Source organism: Rhipicephalus microplus, chromosome X, assembly GCF_043290135.1.
Source record: "Rhipicephalus microplus isolate Deutch F79 chromosome X, USDA_Rmic, whole genome shotgun sequence".
NCBI classification, from domain to species: Eukaryota; Metazoa; Arthropoda; class Arachnida; order Ixodida; family Ixodidae; genus Rhipicephalus; species Rhipicephalus microplus.
The window spans coordinates 35,193,332-35,208,259 of record NC_134710.1 but is presented as its reverse complement, the minus strand read 5'-3'; the positions used below and the strand labels follow the sequence as shown (position 1 = coordinate 35,208,259).

General features: G+C 45.6%; 1 protein-coding gene across 3 annotated transcripts in view; it reads left to right on the top strand.

Moving 5' to 3' along the window:
- Positions 1-14,928, top strand: part of PAPLA1 (Phosphatidic Acid Phospholipase A1) — a 58,132-nt gene that overhangs the window by 10,559 nt on the left and 32,645 nt on the right. For 2 of the 3 annotated variants that reach the window (XM_037426756.2, XM_075876197.1), the window contains exon 4: positions 11,311-11,406. The exons of the other annotated variant lie outside the window; for it this stretch is intronic. In XM_037426756.2, the coding sequence (XP_037282653.2) occupies positions 11,311-11,406 (96 nt within the window). The remainder of the gene's footprint in view (positions 1-11,310; positions 11,407-14,928) is intronic. 3 annotated transcript variants of the gene reach the window in all.

Here is a 14,928-nt window from a genome sequence, read left to right as displayed (position 1 = left end):
TGAACCCTCATTGTAAGTCTCCAGGTCTCTGCTTCGTAGCTAAGTACCGGCAAGATGCATCTGTTATATAGTTTCCTCTTGAGGGGTAGTGGCAGCATACCTGTCATGATTTGAGAATGCTTGCCGAATGTGCTCCACCCCATTTTTATTCTTCTAGTTACTTCAGTCTCGTGGTTCGGCTTCACGATTATTACCTGCCTAAGTAGACATAGTCTTATACAACTTCTAGTGCGCTATTACCTATCTCGAAACGCTGTTCTTTTCCGAGGTTGTTGTACATTACTTTCGTTTTCTGAAGATTCATTTTAAGACCTACCTTTCTGCTCTCCTTGTGTAACTCCGTAATCATGAGTTGCAATTCGTCCCCTGAAGTTACTCAGCAATGCAATGTCATCGGCGAAGCACAGGTTACTAAGGTATTCTCCATTAACTCCTATCCCTAACTGTTCCCATTCTGGGCTTCTGAAAACTTCCTGTAAGCACGCGGTAAATAGCATTGGGGAGATTGTGTCCCCCTGCCTTACACCCTTCTTGATTGGTATTCTGTTGCTTTCTTTATTAAGCACTATGGTAGCAGTTCATCCCCTGTAGATTTCTTCCAGGATGTTTATATATGCATCGTCAACGCCCTGATTTCACAGTGTCTGCATGACTGCTGATATTTCTATTGAATCAAATGCCTTCTCGTAATCTATGAAGGCTATGTATAGTGGTTGGTTGTATTCTGAGCATTTTTCTATTACCTGATTTATAGTAGGAATGTGGTTTATTGTTGAGTAGCCTGTTCAAAATCCTGCTTGTTCCTTTGGTTGATTGAATTCTAGCATTGCATAAATTCTATTAACGATTACCTTTCTAAATAGCTTGTATACTACAGAGAGCGGGCTGATCGGCCTGTAATTCTTCAAGTCCTTGTCATCTCCTTTTTTATGTATTAAGATGATGTTAGCGTTCTAAGATTCTGGTACTCTTCCCGTCAGGAGACACTTCGTAAACAGGGTGGCTAGTTTTTCTCGCACAATCAGTCCGCCTTTCAGCAGATCTGATGTTACCTGGTCCTCACCAGTAGCTTTGCCTCTTTGCATTCCCTCCAAGGCTTTTCTTACTTCTTCTATCATTACTGGTGGGATGCCATCTGGGAAAGGTCGTGGTTCTGCCGGCTGCTGTACATATCTCTGTAAAACTCCTCCGCTATTTTAGCTCTCCTATCCATATTGGTAGTTACTATGTCCTCCTTGTCCCTTAGTGCATACATTTGGTTTTTGCCTATCCCAAGCTTACTCTTCACCACTTTGACGCTTCCTCTGTTCTATAGAGCATGCTCAATTCTATCCATGTTACACCTCCTTACATCGGATACCTTACACTTATTAATCAATTTCGAAAGCTCTGCCAGTTATATTTTGTCTGTTGTGCTTGCTTGATGCTTTCGTGATTTGACGTTTCCTAATGAGGTTTTTGTTTCCAGGGACAGCTTGCTAGTGTTCTAACTACCTTACCTTTAACTTCCACTGCACACTCCGTAATGATACTTGTCAGAGTATCGTTCGTTGCGTCGACACTAAGGCCTGTTTTCTCGATAAGAGCCGAGTATCTGTTCTTAAGTGAGACTCTGAATGCCTGTCCTTTCCCTCTCAGTGGTAGCTCATCGATTGGCTTCCTACGTATCAATTTCTGCTGTTCCTTCTTTAAGTCTAGGCGAATTCGAGACCTTACCATTCTATGATCGCTGCACCGTGCCTTGTCAACCACTTCCACATCCTGCACGATGCCTGAATGTGCACTCAGTATAAAGTCTATTTCGTTACTACTTTCGCCATTAGGGCTCTTCCATGTCCACTTACAGTTCCCTCGTTTTTGGTAGAAAATCCGTAAATTATTGCGTTCTGCAAATTTTACTAATAGCACCCCTCTGGCATTTCTAGTACCGATGCCATAATCTCCTACTGCCTGGTCTCCAGCCTGCTTCTTTCCTACCTTGGCATTAAAGTCTCCCATCAGTATAGTATACTGTGTTTTTACCTTATTCAATGCCAACTCCACGTCTTCATCGAAGTTTTTAACTGACGCGTCATCATGGCTAGATGTGGGCGCGTAAGCCTGTACCACCTTCATCTTGTATCTCTTATTGAGTTTAATTATGATACCTACCTCCCTTTCATTTATACTATAGTATTCCTCTATGTTGGCAGCTATATTTCTGTGAATAAGGAACCCCGCGCCCAGTTCTCTTCTGTCAGCCAGCCCACAATAGCAAAGGATGTGCCCATTCTGTAGCACACCAGTTCTCTTCTGTCAGCCAGCCCACAATAGCAAAAGATTTGCCCATTCTGTAGCACTGTATAGGCCTCATCTGTCCTCCCAACCTCACTGAGCCCTATCACATCCCATTTAACACCCTCTAGCTCCTCGAACACTACAGCTAGACTTGCCTCACTAGATAAGGTTCTAGCATTAAACGATGCCAAGTTCAGATTCCAATAGTGGCCTGTCCAAACCAAGAGATTCTTAGCACCCTCTGCTACGTTGCAGATCTGACCGCAGCCGCTGGGGACTGAGGGCCATGATCTAATTGACGTATGCATGTGGGAGGTAGTGGCCAGATACTGCGCCAGGGTGGCCAATCCTTGTCTGGTGAGGGAGTGCGTTACTGGCGGTAGTCACTGGTGAGGTCGCAGCCCAGGCCTCTTAATAGCAGTTCCATCACCACGTGGATTTTTTTATCTGATTGGGAACTCTGCGCCACCGGGATTCGAACCACAGACCTTTTGCACGCAAGGCGAATGCTCTAATCACTACGCCATCACTGCTACTTGTGTGTGGTATTTGGTGCTTATGTGTTTATTTTGAGCTGTATGCAGAAAATGGAATATCAGCCCTTTCTTTCTCTGTGAAGCATAAAATTCAATGGCAGCCACTGCGGCACTTCTTCTTGCAGACAGGCGAAATAGTTTTTTCATGCCTGCTTACAATTGAAGAAAGAAAGAGAAAGATAAGCACCACACATCACATGTTAAAAGTAAGCTGCTTTTTTGTTTTTTTTTGTTTTTTTTTGTTTTTGTTTTTGCATATGTCAGAATGCTTTCTGATTTCCTTGACCAGATTTTGCTGTAGCGCAGTTTGATGCAAATTCTGTCGCTTGTAACGGGTAGTTCCAGTGCAACACAACAGAGAGGCTGCATAATCTGCGCTACCTGTGCAATCAGTTTTGGTAGTGCTTTTGAAATTGGATTACGAACATCTAGAATTATGTGCAACTTTCAAGATTTCTAAAAATGGGTATGCCATGTATTGTCATGCACTATAACTTTCTAATATAAACCACTGCCCTGCCCCGCCGCGGTGGTCTAGTGGCTAAGGTACTCGGCTGCTGACCCGCAGGGCGCGGGTTCGAATCCCGGCTGCGGCGGCTGCATTTCCGATGGAGGCGGAAATGTCGTAGGCCCGTGTGCTCAGATTTGGGTGCACGTTAAAGAACCCCAGGTGGTCGAAATTTCCGGAGCCCTCCACTACGGCGTCCCTCATAATCATATAGTGGTTTTGGGACGTTAAACCCCACATATCAATCAATCAATAAACCACTGCCCTAAAGTCAAATCATTAAGATAGAAATAATGATTTTTTTAAATTACGTACATTATAATCTTAGCTGTGGTGAAGTATTTCTGCCTTGCCATTAAGTTCGTGCGTGAAAATCACAGGAGCCGTACTGTCATAGAGTTTTCATGAAAGTTTTGTATTTTCTAAAAAATGAGAACACCCCATATAGCACCATCGAAAAGTACAGGAAGGGTTTTAGCAAAGTCAATATTTGCTTTACATGCTTTAAAATATATATTGTAACAAAAAATGTTAGATACTGTATCATGTAATGACAGGCATGTAGGGGCATATTCGTTGCACTTTTAGAGTGAAATGACAACTTGAGCACCATAACTTGCCTTCTCCCCCCCCCCCCCTTTTTTTTTAATTTTCATGTTGCACTAAAAAAAAGGTTATCCCGTGAAGTCAAATAATTCACAGGCTTGTCAGCCAGGGAGATTTTTTGAGCAAAACTCATTCTTGGCCTAGTGTGTTCGACATGCTTGAAGTGAAAAGTTGCGGGAAAATCAGGCACGTTCGCAAGCGAGGACACAGATACAAGCAGGTGTGATTATTCAGACATTCTGCTAACCAAAGAACAGGTACAAAGAAATCCAAAATTTCGGACAGTGCCCAGTGTTTTGGGTACGAACTGCACAAGCGATTCTGCAGATGTAACCATGAATGAAACTTCTGTCATTTTGGCTGCCATGATCAAACCACAGCTTCATTGCTGAATCCCACCAAAGCTGCACTACTTAGGCGTAGTACCCTCGGCAGTGCGAGCAGCGAAGTGGCTAGTTCATTAGTAATGCAGGTTTGGAAACAACATATAGGCCCCATGTATCAAAATTCGGATATGCCATTGTCCAAAATGATGGAGATCTACAAATTGTATAGCCCCCCTTTTTGTGTGTTGTGTTGCGCAACTTCTCAGTTGATGAAACGAGTGTGTTTAAAATTGCAGCTTAAACTTTGCAGATGGTACTGCAGCCATATAACTTTTCGACCTTTTTTGAAAGTGCTTTGAATTCTTCCTGCAGCAACTTGTACAAAAACAGCAAAGACTGCAGCGATTGTGGCAGTGTGGGGTATTTTTATCGTCGCTTCCGAGTGCCTTGTCAATTTGCTATTTCCTGCAAATTTGTCCAAGAGTCATTCAAATTTTGGAAGAGAGATTTGTAACTGGTGTGACTGAATAACTGATCAGTGACACCACTAACATCCTTCTCCGAAGAGCCTATCATCAGTATGTTTGCACTCGTAGCTTTCTATTGGCTATCAAGTGTGACATCAGACTCATCGGCTAGACTGGTGGGCAAAGTAGTAGTGGACCATGGATTTATGTGTAATCCCATCTTTGTCCAAAAATCTAGCCAGTGGCATGGTTTAATGTGTTACAGCCAGTGAGGCAATATGACAAGTCCACTATAACACTAATCGCATGGTTACATATTAACACTAGTGCAGTGTGCATATGTATAATATGTTCTCAGGCCTTGTATTGGCACAAGATAGCAATGGACCATCAGAATATGCTAGACTGTTTGCTGGCTCTTTGGAGGCACCTTGCTTGTGTTTGTTTTGCATGAACCAGATTGCATTTTTTGTCTGATATGTGCATATACTGAATATTGTGTGTGTGTGTGTGTGTGTGTGTATTGTAACGAACAAATACAGCGCCAGAAGCTAAAACAGCTATTTATTAATGGCGAACTTGTGCCCATCAACTAAACCACAAAGGTTGTCCTAAGCTCGCTAGTGAAAACCTCATCAACTTCTTCTTTTGCGTCTCGCCTCGAGCCGCTCCTTCGAAAGACTGCTAGCCTTCTTTTTCCAGCGCGTGTTGTGGTGACACGTGCAGCCAGCATTGCATGGCGCGTTTAGCTTGGTGCGTTTGGCTTGTCAGTTGGTGTGGCAGAATTCGTAAGGGCAGGAAGCGGCGCAAGACTTCCGTAGCTGCCTAACATCACGCGGCATTAGTCCCCCTTCCGAAACGCATCGTCCCGATGCGTATGCTGACGTCGAACAGTTTTGTAAAAGAGTATTTATCTGATGCTTGAGAACATTTATCAGTTGTCTCGTTCAGTGCCTTTCGTAGTACGGTTTCATTCGTACTACATGTACGACTTCTGGACGATTTCTGCGTCGGGTTGAGCACACTTGCCCTTCAGGAATTACTTCGCAGTTTAGCGTGCCTAACCGGCGAAGTACTTTGTAAGGGCCGAAACAGTGCCGCATCAGTTTTTCCGATAGGCCAGGTGCGCGTAAAGGCGTCCACACCCACACTTTGTTTCCGGGGTTGTACTGTACGTCTCTCCGCTTCAGATTATAGCGACTTGCGTCGAAGCCTTGTTGCAAAATGATACGATGTCTTGCCGATTGCCGTGCCTCTTCTGCCCTTTCTATGTCGTCGCTGATGTGTGGGTCACTCTCATTCGAATCGTTGACAGGTAACATCGCGTCTAAAGTCGTTGTGACCGTCCGACCATAAACAAGTTGAAATGGCGTGAAGTGTGTCGTTTCTTGTGTTGCAGTATTGTACGCAAATGTAGCATAAGGCAAAATACTGTCCCATGTCTGGTGCTCAACGTCCACATACATCGAGATCATGTCGGCGAGAGTTCTATTGAGTCTTTCGGTTAATCCATTTGTTTGCGGATGGTATATGCTGTAGTCCTTCTATGGTCGGTGTGGGTGAGCTTCATAACAGACTGCATCAAACAGGCAGTAAATGCTGTTCCTTTGTCTGTAATGACAACCTGCGGTGCGCCATGTCATAGTACAATCTGAGTGACGAAAAACTGGGCTACTTCGTTCGCCCTTCCTTTTGCAAGAGGTGATGTCTCAGCATATCGAGTCATGTAGTCTGTTGCTACAACAATCCAGCGCTTTCCCGATGAAGAGAGAGGAAATGGACCAAGCAAATCCATTCCCACTTGCTGAAATGGCCCTTTTAGTGGCTCTATGAGTTGAAACAGACCCGCTGGTTTCGATGGTGGTATGTTGCGTCTTTGGCAATCCCGGCATGACTTAACATAATGGTGCACCGAAACCCTTAATTTCGGCCAATAATACTTCTGGCGAATTCTGGCCAAAGTGCGACTACTACCCATATGACCAACCGATGGGTCGTCATGACACGCTTCTAAGATTTCTGCTCGCAGTGATGATGGTGCAAGAAGCAGAAACGTCTCACCGCTGTTTCCGAAGTTGCGTTTGTATAGGACGTCGTTCCGGCGGCCATAGGATGTCAATCCACGGACAAAAACTCGTGGTACCTTAATTTGGTGACTCTCCAAGTATTGGATAAGCGGGTGTAGTTCCGGGTCCATTCGCTGAAGACGAGCCATCTCCGACACATTCAGAACTCCAAGAAATGGGATGTCTTGTTCTTGGTCAGATGATGGAGACTCAACAGGTGCGCGAGACAGGCAATCCGCGTCATTGTGCTTGAGACCGGACTTGTAGACCACAGTGATGTCATGTTCCTGCAGATGCAGGCTCCATCTAGCAAGTCTTCTTGAAGGGTCCTTGATATTTGCCAGCCAACACAATGACTGATGATCACTGATTGCTCGAAACGGTCTGCCGTAGATGTATGGGCGAAACTTGCTGATGGCCCAGATAACTGCGAGACACTCTTTCTCTGTCGCTGATTAATTGGACTCGACATTCAATAGAGTGCGGCTCACGTAAGCAATGACTTTTTCTTCTCCATTCTGCCACTGAACAAGGATGGCACCGAGACCAACATTACTCGCGTCGGTATGTATGTCTGTATCGGCCTCTTCATCAAAATGGGCAAGTTTGGGAGGAGACTGCAAACGGCGTCGCAACTCTGAGAAAGCCACTTCTTGTTCTTCCCGCCAAGAGAATGGTACACTTTCTCTTGTTAGCCGTGTCAGAGGCTCAGCGACCTTAGCAAAGTTTTCAACAAAGCGTCTGTAGTAGGCACATAGTCACAGAAATTGTCTGACGGCCTTTTTGTCTTGTGGTTTCGGAAAATTTTCAACTGCTGCAACTTTTTCCGGCTCTGGGCGGACGCCTTCTGCACTAACTATGCCCGAGGAACTGAAGCTGACGAAATACAAAGTGACACTTTTCCGGTTTGATGGTCAGTGCTGCCACGCTAATGGCATCCAGTACCATTCTCAATTGGTGGATGTGCTGCTCGAAGGTAGAAGAAAAAACCACTACATCGTCGAGGTAAGACGAGGCACGATTGCCACTTGAGTCCAGAGGGCACAGTGTCTATCATCCTCTGGAAGGTAGCGAGAGCAGAGCACAAACCAAAAGAGAGCACTTTGAACTCGTATAGTCCATCTGTGGTCACAAACGCCGTCTTCTCGCGATCTCGTTCGTCTACCTCGATTTGCCAATATCCACATTTTAAGTCCAATGATGAAAAGAAGTGAGCATTGCATAACTTATCGAAGGCATCATTGATCCGCGAGAGTGGGTAAACATCATGCTTTGTGACTTGGTTCAGCTTTCTGTAGTCAACACAAAATCGCAGAGTGTTGTCCTTCTTTTTGACAGCACTACCGGTGATGCCCACGGACTGTTGGATGGCTGGATTACATCATCGTTGAGCATTTCCTGCACTTGGTTCTTGAAGGCTTCCCTTTCTTTTGGCGCTACTCGGTATGGGCGCTGATGCTCAGGTGTCACGTGTTCTTCGACCTCAATGCGGTGCTTTGCGACGGGAGTACATCCGACTTTCGACGAGGTGGGGAAGCACTCAGCGAACTCTCTGATCACGTCAGCAATCTATTGCTTCTGAGATGACGAGAGCTCTCTGTCAATCAATGTCTACTGATCGGAGTACGTTATCTACTGTCTCTGAAGCTTTATCAAAAGTGCAAACATCTGAGACTTGCACGTACTCATGCAGCGATGCTACGGATGTTCCCTTCGCAACATGCTGCAGCTCATTTCGAAAGTTAGTTAATAGGACATATGCACATCCATTACGAAGGCTCACCAGGCCTCTTGCCACGCATAGTCCTTTTTCTAGTAGCAGTCCGATGTTTCTGTCCGCTGATCCGTCACAGTCACGGAGAACTTCACTCCTCACAAGAACGGTCACCCTGGAACGTGGCGGCAGGGTTACATCTTCGTCCATAATGCGGAGAGGTAGAACGATTGGTTTCTCCGCATGACAGAAGGCGACGGCATTCTCCGTATAAAACGAAAACTGGGACTCTTTCAAGTCGATGACTGCATTGTTTGTTTGCAAGAAATCCATGCCTATAATCAGTTCCCGGGAACATTCAGGAAGCACAATAAAGCTGTCGACATACACAAATCTTCTTATTCCTATCCATGCGGTGCATAACTCCACGGGACTAAGTGCCCTCCAGCGGTACGTATCTGAGGTCCGGTCCATTCAGTCATCACCTTAAGCTTCTTTGCGAGAGCATTACTGACAACGGAATAGTCTGCGCCAGTGTCTATTAGCGCAATGGCCTCGACATCGTCGATCGTGACTAATATCTCGGAGGTAACGTCGCTGCTACTGCACTTGTCTGTCGTTGCGTAACTGCCACCGTCCTGTCGGGCTAACAATGAAGGGTCTTCAATTGTCAGTATATCAGCGGCCTCACCTCCAGAGGTTGCTGGCTCTAGTTTTCCCTCCGCGGGCTAGGTGAACGTGGTCTTCAGAGATTTGATGACGGACGAGGACTCGGCGACCGATAGCGCATCGGTGCTGTCGAACGTGACTCCCGTTGTTGCGTGTCTTGAGGTGAATAGTGTTAAGACAAGTATTCTTTGATTTTGTAGGGCCGTTCACTGTTCCGTGGGCAGGGTGCATTGACTGGAAAACCACGCAGTCCCGCTCGACGATACTGGCACGCCTGGTAAAGGTGACCTGCTTCTCCACAGTGGTAGCAAAGGGGCCGCGGTCTACAGTACACCATACATCGCTTTTACGTGGTCTTGCTTCCGGCATTGGTAGCGGCGTACTCGGAGAAAACGTCGGAGGCATCACAGCAGTCGCAGCCGTCCGATTCATGCGTCCGAGGTCCTGTTGTACAACTTGAGCGTACAACAACTCCGGAGGCTCCGGTAGTGCGCGCTGTAGTACTTGAGGTTGTGGTTGAAGAACCGCTTGCCGAGCTTCATCGTGCACAACGTCAGCAAGGGAGGACATCGCTGGATGACCTTGAGTCAGTTGTATTTTCTGAAGTTCTTTCCTTACGACAGCCCTCACCATTTCACGCAAGAGGTCAATGTTACTCGTGAAGGTTGTCGACGCCGCACTAACAGATGAGACGCTTACGTCCCTGTTGTATTGGCGCACGCGCTGCTGCAGGGTCTTTTCTATCATAGTCGCCTCTGATCTGAACTCAGCAAGAGAGCTGGGTGGATTACGCACCAGGCCTGCATAAAGCTCCTCCTTCATTCCACACATCAGGTGCCGCAACTTCTTTTCCTCAGCCATGTTTGGGTCGGCCCGGTGGAACAGTCAGAACATGTCTTCAATGTACATGGCGACGCTCTCGTTGTTCCGTTGGTTTCGCGTCTGAAGAGTGGCCTCTGTCTTTTCTTTGCGGTCCGTGTTTGGGTACATAGCAAGCAACTCTGTTCAAATGTCGTCCCACGACAATAAGGACGCTTCGTGGTTTTCAAACCACGTACGTGCAGAATCTTGCAGTGCCACGTAGACGTAGCGAAGTTTCCTGTCTTCGTTCCAACCGTTCAATCTGGCGACGCGTTCGAAACCGTCGAGCCAGTCCTCCGAATCCTCGAAAATATCACCGTGAAATACCTCTGGTATGCGGGACGGGTCCATGACGATATGAGATGGAAATGAAGTCGCTTGGGTGGCCATTGCAGGGGCTCCGGAACTTATGTCCTCCACTGGTCTCGAAGAATCGAAGAGGGCACCAAACTCGGGCTGCTCACCTCGTAGGCGGCGACTCGTGTGTTGGTGTACGGGAGTCAGCTGCGCTGGCTCTAACCTTCGGGGTTCTGGGCTATGTTCCCTATCCTGAGATGGGCTTGGAATCATACCCAGCGCCTCCAGTAGTTTGTAACGAACAAATCAGCGCCGGAAGCTAAAACAGCTATTTATTAATGGCAAACTTGTGCCAGTCAATTAAATACACAAAGGTTGTCCTAAGCTCGCTAGTGAAAACCTCATCAACGTCTTCTTTTGCGTCTCGCCTCGAGCCGCTCCTTCGAAAGACTGCTAGCCTTATTTTTCCAGCGCGTGGTGTGGTGACACGTGCAGCCAGCATTGCATGGCGCGTTTAGCTTGGTGCGTTTGGCTTGTCAGTTGATGTGGCAGAATTCGTAAGAGCAGGAAGCGGCGCAAGATTTCGGTAGCTGCCTAACAATACGCGGCTATATATATATATATATATATATATATATATATATATATATATATATATATATATATATATATATATATATATAAAATTATTTTCGTGTCCACTGTGCATGTTGTAGAGTGAGATAAGACTGTACTTGCTTAGCTTGAGCTGTGGCATTTAAAAAAGTTAAAGTTGGCAAGTTAACATTCAAGTTTTATGAGACCAGGTCTTGTATACTGGCGTCGTGTGCATGTTTTTATTATTTCTTTACTTTTATTTTTATTGCTTCACCTTAAGTGTCTTTGTCCTTAAATGCAGCTTGGAAATGTGTCATTTATAACTACTCAAAGCATTCCTTGATTGTTTGTGTGGCTTATATAACATTTTTGTCCATGCATGCTAGAAAATGTGCTCTGAGGGAGACCTTAGAGAAATGGGCCTGCCCATGGGACCACGTAAAAAACTGCTGTCTTACATGAAGGACCTTTCTGAGAAACAGGCAAGTTTTAGAAGTCCTCTCTGCTCCAATTTTTTTCATTTGTTCATTTAGACCCTTCTTTTGTCTCTTTTGACACATGTTTTACAGTTTTCCTGAAGTGCAACATTTGTCTAGTATATGGAAAGTTTGCATGGACATATGCAAGCTCTCTGCTATGTTTTATGCATTTTTTATTTTTAGTCTAACAGTAGCTTTAACATTTAGTATGCCTTTGACATGATCCAACTCATGCTTTTTTTATTATTTATATTTGATCATTTAACAAGTCACACAAAAATTATGGTAAAATGGTTCTCCAGACAGATTGTTTCACAGTGGCAACTTGTTCTTGTGCATATGAGGAATTGTAGGTCAAAGAATGTCACAGGCGCGTGACTTGCTACATTTTGATGTGGCAGGTGACAACCTCAGTGAACTCAAACCATATATACTTCAGTCAAGCTTCTGGTCCCCAGTATACAGAAAGTATATAGAAAATCTATACAGATACAGAAAGTATATAGAATATCTTGTCCCCAATTTTAGTACTCCCCAGCCATTTAGGGGCGATATGAATCTACCTGATGTAGCAGGTACAAAATGACTAACAGTGGGACTGAAGCCTTTTTGCTAGGAATTTCAAATTCTGACCATGAAAAGGTCATGTTCAATTGCTGCTTGCATGTGATGTATTTTTGGCAAAATACAATGGCATGATTCTTATCAACCCCAGCTTTTTCATTACTCAGTGCAAGGCCTCCCTGACTCCGTTTGTTCTCATTTCTTTTATGCATGTGTTTGCCAGGTCAGCCTGTCTCTATACCCTCTTGTGTCCCTTTTTCCCCTCCCTTTTAATTTGCCCTTGCTCCTCCTCCCCATTATGTTTGGGGGAGAGTGAGTTAGCGTGCATATGACACTACTGAGGAATTCAGTTGCGGCATTGACAAAGAAAGACTAACTCTTTCGTCACTGCGCGAAAATGGTTATTTTTTACAGTACTCCAGTGCACATTGCAGCGTAACAAATTTTGCTCACTGAAATGCTCTTTCCAAAAGATATGTCTTGCAGAGCAGCAGGAGTATTTTGCAATGAATAAAAATGTAAGAAGTGTGTAATTTTTGGTTGCCAGTTTGTAAACAGTGTAATGAAAAACACTATATGATGTCTGTTAGAAAAGTATCTGACCTTTGGTGGAAGAAAAAAAAAAAACTGGCATAATTAATGCATTAAAAACCCCTCAAAATAGTTCCTTGGGACTCTTCACACTTCTCCCAGCAGTGCTGTCATTGTTGGAAGCATTCTGAGAAGGCCTCTTTCGGAATGGAGTTTAGCTCAGCTGTTGTTGCAGCCGTAGTGTCCTCCCTCGTCTGAAATCACTCTCCATTCAATGTCCTCTTGAGTTTGGGAAACAGCCAGAAATCACAGGGGCCCATATCAGGAGAGTAAGGAAGCCTGTTAAACTACAGAAGTCTGACTTTTTGCCAAAAAAGTCTGAACCATGTGTGAGGAATGTGCACGTGCCAGTTTTCTGTTGACCACAGCTCAGATCTTTTGCGCCTCACAGCATCATGTAAGTGACGAAAGACATCCTTGTAGTACTCTTTGGTGATTGTTTGACCTTGTAGTGCGTACTTGTGCATCACACCATGGGAGTCAAAGAAAGCTCTCGGCATCTCTTTGACGTTGCTGCGCAATTTGCGGGCGTTCTTTGGTCTTGGTGACATGGAATGCTTCCCCTGTGATGACTGGGATTTGATTTCCGAGTCATACTCGTACACCCAAGATTCGTCCCCAGTGATAATGGTGTCCATGAGGTTTGGGTCATCACTTGTGAAATCCAGCATTTCCTGTGAGACTTCAACCTGAACTTGCTTTAGCTCCACCATGAGCAGTTTCTGCCCAAATTTCGCCGCAACTTTCTTCATGGCCAAATCTTCGGTCATAATAGAATGTGCAGAGAAAGTGCTGATGCCCACCTCATCCGCAATTTCCCGGATAGTCACACGACGATCCCGCATCACCGCAGCGATCGCTTCAGCAATGACTGGGTCATTTCAGCATGTTGATGGCTGACCGGAGCGTGGCTCGCTCTCCACCGATCTGTGGCCGTCTTTAAAGGGACACTAAAGTCAAATAACAATTTACGTCAGAGTGAAAGCTCAATGTATGACAACATATAAAATGAGAATATTATCAACAACAGTGTCCTACTTACCAAGACATTAAGGTAAATGCACAAGAATACTAGCACTACAGTAAGACATTTTCAAAATGATCCCGATGACATCAGACGGACCGCCTACAATTAATCACGAGTAATCGATCTACCGTAACTACTCGAATCTAACACGCACCTTTTTTCCGGTTAAACGAGTTAATAAATCGCATGCGCGTTAGAATCGAGTACAAACAAAAAAATTACGGTCAATCTATTGCCATCGGCAAATCCAAAATGGCCGCCCCCTACGTGCGTCGGCATAGCGCGTCGGTCATTTTTGCCTATGTGTTTCCCATGTGCGGCACTTCGTACGTGTGCTGAGGAGTTTGTCATCTAGTAGTGCATTTGAATCGACGGCGTGGATGGGCCGACTCCTAAAACTCGAGTGCACCACGATGCCGCTTTTAAAAGAAAAGTCATCGCGTGTGCAGAAACGGGCGGAAATCGGGCCGCATCGCGGTCGTTCGGAGTTCCCGAAACGTGCGTGCGGGACCGGCGGAAACAAAAGCAGAAGATTGTCGACAGAAAAACTTCACGCAAAGGCTTCTGTGGACCACACCAGGGTCGGTTTCCGCAAACTAAAGAGCTGCTCGGCGAGTATGTGCTTGAGCAGCGAGTCGCACAGCGGCCCGTGACGACAGAACTGCTTCAAGTGCGGGCTATGCAGTTAGTCTTAGAAAAAGGTCTAATGCGGAGCCAGTTTAAAGCGAGCAGGTGCTGGCTAACTGACTTTATAAAGAGGAAAGGCTTTTTCCTCCGAAGGGGAACATGCATATGCGAAAAGTTTTGCGGAGGAGTACGATGAAAAGCTTCACAGTTTTCAGAGGTTCGTCCTAAACTTGTGGCGCAACAACGGTTACCTGCTTGGGCAAATCGGGAATGCCGATCAGACGCCTCTTTACTTCGACATGCCTGGCACCACAACCGTCGAGAAGAAGGGGGCGAAGCAAGTTCGCGTGCTGACATCGGTCCACGGTAAAACGACAGTGACGGCAATGGTCTGTTACACGTCAGATGGGCACAAGCTTCGCCCGTACCTCATATTTAAATGGAAGACGCTCCCGAAAGGAGTCGTTTTTTCGAGTGGTGTGATCGTGCGGGCCAGCGAGAGAAATGGGTGCGCGTTGCAATTGATGTTTTACGTTTTTTTTTTCCGCGGTGGAAATCGGGTGCGCGTTACAATCGAGGGCGCGGTAGAATCGAGTAAATACGGTAACTGCACTAAATAAAGAACCTTCCGTGCATCAAGAGGCGCAATAAATGCTGCTTGTTCGTTTCTGTTTAATTCCTGGAAAAGAAGAACCGCCGGGACGTTAGTATGGAGA